General features: G+C 48.1%; 1 protein-coding gene across 3 annotated transcripts in view; it reads left to right on the forward strand.

The window, feature by feature from the left end:
* LOC135526001 (SR-related and CTD-associated factor 8-like) overlaps nt 1-3351 on the forward strand; it is a 40929-nt gene extending 37578 nt beyond the window's left edge. For all 3 annotated transcript variants that reach the window (XM_064954006.1, XM_064954008.1, XM_064954007.1), the window contains exon 20: nt 85-3351. In XM_064954006.1, coding sequence (XP_064810078.1) covers nt 85-2285 — 2201 coding nt within the window. In that variant the 3' untranslated portion in view covers nt 2286-3351. The remainder of the gene's footprint in view (nt 1-84) is intronic.
* Nucleotides 3352-7624: the final 4273 nt, after the last annotated feature.

The raw sequence follows: 7624 nt of genomic DNA on the forward strand, positions 1-7624 counted from the left end.
AACCTAGGAAAGTTTTGACTTTCTTCTGTTTGTTCTTAATGACTTTTTACTGTTAAATAATCTCTAGTGTTCCTCTTTCTCTAGGTATGCAGAATGCAATGAGTCGTGGTATGGGTCTTCTGGGGATGCACCCCTCAGCTTCCCTTACCCACCCCCTGCACCAGCAGGGCCTGCCTGGCCAGAGGATGTCTGGGCTGATGCCGCTGGACCTCCGGCCTACTATGCTCCAGGGTGCCGGTGCCCGGTTCCCCCTCCTGATGCAGCAGGGCCTGTCCCAACAGAGCCTCCTGGAAGCGTCCCTCCATGCCCAGGCACGCGCCAGGGCGGCCTCCCAGATGGAACGCTTCAACAGGGCCGAGGAGGCCTTCAACCGGGGGCCCAACCCCCCAAACGAAAGCATGTCCAAGGCTGAGGAGGAGCCTTCCTCTGGAGCTGACGATAGCCAGCAGGGAGGGGACCAAGACTACCGCTTCCCTCCGCCCCAGGAGAAGCAGAGCACAGGCCTACTGAGGACCCCTCCCCTGGAGCACAGAGAGTCCATGGGTGGAGGAGCTGGTGGTGGGGGTTTGGGCGGAGGCAGACCTGCCCTGCTCCAGACCCCAGTGAGAGAGCCAGCTAGAGACAGCGTGGCAGGGCGGCTTCAGGCCCTTGCCGGCTTCACTCCCCAGACCTCCAGTCGCTGGGGGCCACTCAGAGGGGACTTTGATGAGCGTGACATGCGGAGCTCTCCGGCCGCGGTCTCCAAGGGCTTCCAGGAAGCGCGCCCTGGCTCTAACCAAGGGCAGAACTTTCCCAACCGCTTTGAGAACCAGAACCGCGCTGGATCAGTAGGAGGGGTAGGAGGAGGAGTATGTACTGGTGGTGTTGGAGGGGGCCCGGCGTGGAGTCGTGGTGGAGTTGATGCTGCAGTACAGTTCACTGATGCTGACATGCCCCAGGACTTGGATGAGTGCCGGCGCCCTTGGGACAGGCAGCAACGGGACAGGGACTTTGACTTCAGGAAGGAGATGAATGGCAACCGGCGTGAGAGAGACAGCCGTGAGAAGGAGAGGGACCGCGAGAGAGAAAGGGACCGTGGCCGTGAGCGTGGCAACCGTGAACGAGAGCAGGAGCGTGACCGGGAGAGAGAGCGTGAAAAGGAGAGGGAGAAGGATCGGGAACGTGAGAGGGAACGTAACAAGCGTGGAGCCTGGACACCCCTTCTTCCTCTACCACAACCCCTGCTCCCTACTCCTACCCTGACCCCAAACCTCTCCCTGACTCAAGGCAAACCTCAGGCCCTGCTGCAACTACAGTCCAAGCTTCAACCTAAACCTGGACTCCTAACTAAACCGGGTCTGCTTCAAACTCCAACTCTCCTAACTCGGTCAACATCTCATGTCCCAACCAAGTCTCTTCTTCAAGCCCCATCCCAGTCTCTTCTTCAAGCTCCATCCCAGTCTCTTCTTCAAGCCCCATCCCAGTCTCTTCTTCAAGCCCCATCCCAGTCTCTTCTTCAAGCCCCATCCCAGTCTCTTATTCAAGCTCCATCCCAGTCTCCACCTCTAACCTCTCACCAGTCATCCCAGTCTCCACCTAAAGCTCCACCCCAGTTCACCCAGTTTCCAACTCAAGCCAAGAATGAAGCTCGCCCCAGTCCTAAGCCCCAGGCAGAGTTCCATTCCTCTCCCCAGACACATGTGTCCCCCAAGTCTGAGTCCTCACCCCAGACCCAATCCTTTCCTCAGAACCTGTCACCACCCCAAAACCAGGCTTCCCTTCAGGCCCAGTTGCTGCACCCTGCTCATTCCCCTTTCCAGACAAAGTCCCCTCCCCAGGGCCAGTCATCATCACGTGCACAGTCCCCACCCCATGCCTTGTCCCCACAGGCCCCCCGCACCCCAGAGGAGATCACTGACACCCAGGGGGAGCCAGAGAAGCCCCGGTGGGCCAACGTGTCAGGGAAACCTCAGGAAGAACCTATGAAAGAACCTGAACCCATGGTAGAACCTCCATCTCGGTGGGTCAATGGAACAGGGTCGAGGATGGACACTGACGCAGTGGCTGAGCCCACCACTACCCCGTCCCCCAATCTTGCCCTCTCAATGTCACTGGTCCTCACACACAGCCCCGTGGAGCCCCAATGCCTGCCGGAGCCCCTGGATCAGCAGCATCCCTCGCAGCATGTCGCCTCTTGCTCCTCCACAAAGGATGTAGACAATGGACTGAGTGAGCCGATGGAGGAAGCTGAGAAACAGCCAGTGGTAGAGAAAACAGACACTGAGGGGACAATCATCACTCAGTAGGTAAAGATCATTTTGTAAAGTTGTCTCTTCTCTGTACTCATGTCAGCAACCCAATGGACCCTGGGTAGTATTTCACATAATATTGTCTGATAACCTAACAATTGATTTTATCTCTCACATAACATGTACTTCAATAGATGGCTCGCTAGCTGATTAAATGGTAGGTGATTTTTTGTTTGTTTTCTTTTTTTTCTTTTTTTATGCCTCCCTCACGATTTTAAGCAAGGTGAACTTTTAATGAAAATTGCTTGCCAAAATGTTTGAATTGTAAATGAGAAAAAGAGCGTTGACCTTCCTATGGAAGAGTGTAAGGATCCTGGCTGTTTCCAATGGATTGAATCCAGATGAGGGAATACTTGAAAACAGCTGTCGCTGGCCTGTTTTGTCTCTTCTTTTAAATTATGCTGCAGCAACGTTTTAAATGAATGCCTTTGTGGTGTCCTATATGCTTCTTGTCTATAAGCAGAATATAGCCTACGTACAGTGAGACCAGTACAATTGCTTCTAAAAAGGAACATCCTAAAAGATTAAAAACATGACCTGTTATCCCTAAAATAAATGTCTGTGATTTGTGCATCATAATGCAGTGAATTCAAAGGACAAAGTAAAAAAACGTAACAAAATAAGAGGGTGGATGTTGGGTGCATTCTGTTTTAGTTTGAAATAAACATGCTTTGTTTGTTAACATGCTTTAGGAGTGTATTTTCTGACCCAGGACCAGTGGAGTCATGTTTTACACAGACGCTATATGCATTTTGCGGTGGTGTGACATACAAACAGCTGTGTCACTGCAGTAGTTAAGCCATTGACTTGATGTTGTCGTACCCCATTAAGTCAGGCAGGATGTCAGGCACGTGCCAGTGCTTTGACATCAATCTATTCTATCTACACCGCTCTTTAGTTTGTTGTTTGCGACCATGGATTCATTTGTTTATGACTTAGTTTCTGCTCACTCTGTACTTTCCTATGCTTTTGTTGGGTGGGTGACTATTCGGGATCGGATTGTGCCTTTTTGAATTGATTATTGTTCAGCATGATGCCTCCAAATACACCACACGTGCTCAAAGTGCTGCTTTGATTTTCCTGAGACTGTACAGCCCCTCAGGGAGACGGCAGTCTGTCCATCAAGCTGGTAACACAGACTATTATCTCCCTTGTCTGTCTGTGTGATCAAAGCTGGCCAGTTTATACAGCGCTTAGCCTGTGTGTAGGGGGAACCAACCAGTCTGTTTACTCCATAGCTGTGTGCATGCAGGCCTGTAGCCATTTAGTCTCCTTTGTCTTGTTCTCCATACTATTCAGTGCATTTCTGTTGAGACACTATACTACCAGGAACGTTTCAGTAGTCTGAATTTCTCAGACAAGCAAATGTTATAACAGAGTTGTGAAGTTGAATAAAGTGTAAGGTACATCAGCATATATTTTTTTTCTTTTCTTATTGTCGTAAATCCTAATCGGGACCAAGTTAGAGACCGGGGACCCCGTTTCCACACACCATCATTTTTGTGTTTAACAAGATCAGCTTTAACTCACAGCGCTCTGATTATTTTCTCTTTCATGAGATAGATATTTGCTTTGCATCATCTGTGGTTTTCTTACTTTTTTGTGTAAAAATATATCTTTCATATTCAGTAGGCTTTAGATTCTTAGTTTTTGTTTATTTAGCTAGTTTTTGGGATTAAGAAGTGATTAACATCAATATAATACAGTACATTTTACATTTCATAATAATAATAAAAGATAATTGATTTTAAAGGGATACTTCACAATTTTGGCAACGAGGCCCTTTATCTACTTCCACGGAGTCAGATAAACTTGTATCTGTATAAGATACCCATAGACTTCAATTAATTGCGCTAACGCTAGTTACTATTTGCGCAACTTCCTTCAAACCACACGCAGAGACAAAAATGGTATCCACAAGTTTATCTGACTCTGGGGAAGTAGATAAAGGGAAGTGTCCCTTTAAGGAATATAAAAATATATATATTCCATTGTTCGCCCCTTCCAACTTTCATTTAAATGGGTCTTCTCCCTTTTTGTTCCATTTGAACTTGCCTCCCAGTCAATGTCTCCGACTCCTTCTGGGTCCCCGTTGGAGGACCATTCACCTATGTTAACCTCGCTCTCAGGAAGAAACGAGTTGCTGGTGTACTCACTATAGGAAGCGATGTCGAAATAGTCTCCCCCTGTGCTCTCACGCTCCTTCTCGTTCGATGACTGACTGGTCTCTCTCAGATTGCTTGTCTTTGGGCTTCTGCTGCTTGCGTTCCTGCCCTGCTGGCTCTTCGCTGGATGCTGCCTGTCTTCTCTCCGTCGGGTGGGCTATAGGTGGTTCTACTTGGTCTCCCTCTTCCCTTCTCCCTATGTGCATAGGACTGTGCAATCAAAGGAGGGGTGGCCGTTTTTATCACAGTGTCCATTTGCTGGTGTTACATTCTCTGGCCTTGTGGTCAAGGGATCCACAGCTCCAGGACTTGATGGTTGTGCATTATTTGTCTTGATGGTCAGCAATGTTACTGATGAAGCAACATAGGAGCTGTCCGGGGTAGAAAGCCCTACCATCGTAGGGCCGATTGTGTTCGGCACCTCTTACAGCTCTCCCGTCCTTGCCCTCTTCAACTTCACCCTGTGTTTCTCACGCCCTACCAGAATACATACTTATCTACGGGCTTCACGCCTGGCTTCAGAATGGTGCAAAATCTCTCGAAGTGGTCAACAGCTTTGTCGGTCATCTTCAATTCCAGAACTTATTCTAATCCCTGTTCATTGAAGATTCCACCTGCCAGTGCTTCCACTTCTCATCATGTGACTTGGTTGTTTAGACTTCCAGGAAGTGTCTCTGCATTGACAACTAGCCCATGTTCCTTCCTATTAGGTAAGGTTGTGAAATTATAGATGTCACTGGCATTAATCCAATGACACTGAAATAAAAGCTTATCCCCTGCATATTCTCTACTGGGAGCCTCACGTTCTCCCTCATATCACCCGGGCCCAGAGCTGGGAGCCATGATGGTAAGGCTTAGGTTGGCTGATCTCTCTGGAAGATGGGGAGGGTGGACCACAACTTACTGTTTGCATCCTGAGATTGCGTGTTCACTTGTTGAGTTCAAGTGAACACACCATTACACCCCCTGGCATTCAACCTCTCTGGCCTACAAAGCAGGCTGGAGGGGCGAAGGACAGTTGGAACACGATGGAACACAGAAGACAGCCCACCACTATATCTGAACCCTTAACTCTCCTTAGGGAACCTACTCATACTTTCCTAATCATACCTTTCTAAGGATAATTGCCGCCTTTATTTTATTTTACCTTTATTTAACTAGGCAAGTCAGTTAAGAACAACTTCTTATTTTCAATGATGGCCTAGGAACAGTGGGTTAACTGCCTGTTCAGGGACAGAACGACAGATTTGTACCTTGTCAGCTCGGGGATTCGAACTTGCAACCTTTCGGTTACTAGTCCAACGCTCTAACCACTAGGCTACCCTGCCGCCCCACGAAGAGTCATCAGCCATTCGTTTTCTTTATATATTCAATTGAGTTTAGAACATGTTTTCATGGCTGACATTTTGAAATTCAATAGGCCCAATCAAGGACCTTGTCAAGCACTATCTAAAGGTCAATTCCACACTGTACATCATGTCTCGGTACTTACGGTTAAACGCTTCAGCAGTGAGGCAATATGCTGACCTAGCACTCTCATCGCTGCACATTACATACGTAGTGCAACAAGTCTTATTGACATGGCAGAGGATTGTTCCTCAGAAGATACGCATAAACCAGCCATCTGGTTCTTGCTGTTGCCATACGGCCGCATAGCAGAACAAAAAGAGAGGAGGGATAGGCGAGAGAGTGGGGGATGGGGGGGGTTGCTGTGTTGCTCGCCGCATCTCCTCCAGCCCGCAGCCCACTGCGATACCAGAAAGGCGCTCTGTGCCTGGCTGGGGGAAGTGCTTCGTCAGCAGAGCTCTCTCTGACTGAGCACATCTCCCCCTGTTTAACGGCAGGAAATAACATCCTTTATTGACTATAGTTAGCTTGTAGTGCTAACCAGATACATGGTAATCATATTCTGTCTCATAGATTTCTAGGCCTAGTTATTGTAGGTTATAACTGATATATATATATCAGTTATATATATATACATTCCCTACCAACTGAGAGACAGTCCTGTGTGGCTGTTGGTAGAGCATGGCACTTGCAACGCCAGGGTTGTGAGTTCGATTCCCACGGGGGACCAGTACGAACTAATATGAAAATGTATTCACTCATTACTGTAAGTTGCTCTGGATAAGAGCGTCTGCCAAATGACTCAAATGTAAACATGTATAGCAGCCAAGTTAAAAGAGCAGCCCTTTGCTACTCGCAGTGTATCTCGATGCAGCATCCAACCTACTACAGTAGTTGTTCTACCTCCGACTCAGTCAGTCAATGCAGATGAATTATGGAATCATGACCAGGGCTTGTCCTCTCATTCAAGAGGCTTGCACCTGAGTTGCGAAGATGAAATCTGTACAGAGTCATAGAGGTTACTAAATCCTTCCTCCCACCACCTACTGTATCAATCCAGGCAGTCAGGTCAGTTCAGTACTTAATTCCCAGCAGGAGACATGCAAGCTGAGACCCAGTAAACCAACATCTGGCTTCAGGGGTGGAGGAAAGGAGGCTGCAGTGCACACAGAGAAAGCACACAGGGCAATAAGTTAACATGTTTAATTGGTAGCACTGACTTAAAGTTAGGCGCACATCATTCAATTTAGGAGCACCAGAAACAATAGTTTTAATTGATTGAGACACAGCCTATATTAGTGCTATGAATTCTAGCTACTTCTGAAATACATGTTGTGCCTATTTTGAGCCAGATCCTGCTGGAACAAGATCCGATACCTTTGTTTTGGACTGCTGCGTTCCAGAACCTATTTGTCAGGATCCGGTATCTCTGTTTTGGACTGCTGCGTTCCGGAACCTATTTGCCAGGATCCGGTATCTCTGTTTTGGATCCGAACCTATTTGTCCTCCGGTGTTCTTTTTAGACTGCTGCGTTCCGGAACCTATTTGCCAGGATCCGATACCTCTGTTTTTTTAGACTGCTGCGTTCCGGAACCTATTTGCCAGGATCCGGTACCTCCGGTTTTGGACTGCTGCGTTCTGGAACCTATTTTCCAGGATCCGTGTTCTCCGGTTTTGAACTGCTGCGTTCCGGAACCTATTTGCCAGGATCCGATACCTCTGTTTTTTAGACTGCTGCGTTCCGGAACCTATTTTTCCAGGATCCGTGTTCTCCGGTTTTGGACTGCTGCGTTCCGGAACCTATTTGCCAGGATCCGATACCTC

Source organism: Oncorhynchus masou, chromosome 32 (assembly GCF_036934945.1).
Source record: "Oncorhynchus masou masou isolate Uvic2021 chromosome 32, UVic_Omas_1.1, whole genome shotgun sequence".
Lineage (NCBI taxonomy): Eukaryota > Metazoa > Chordata > Actinopteri > Salmoniformes > Salmonidae > Oncorhynchus > Oncorhynchus masou.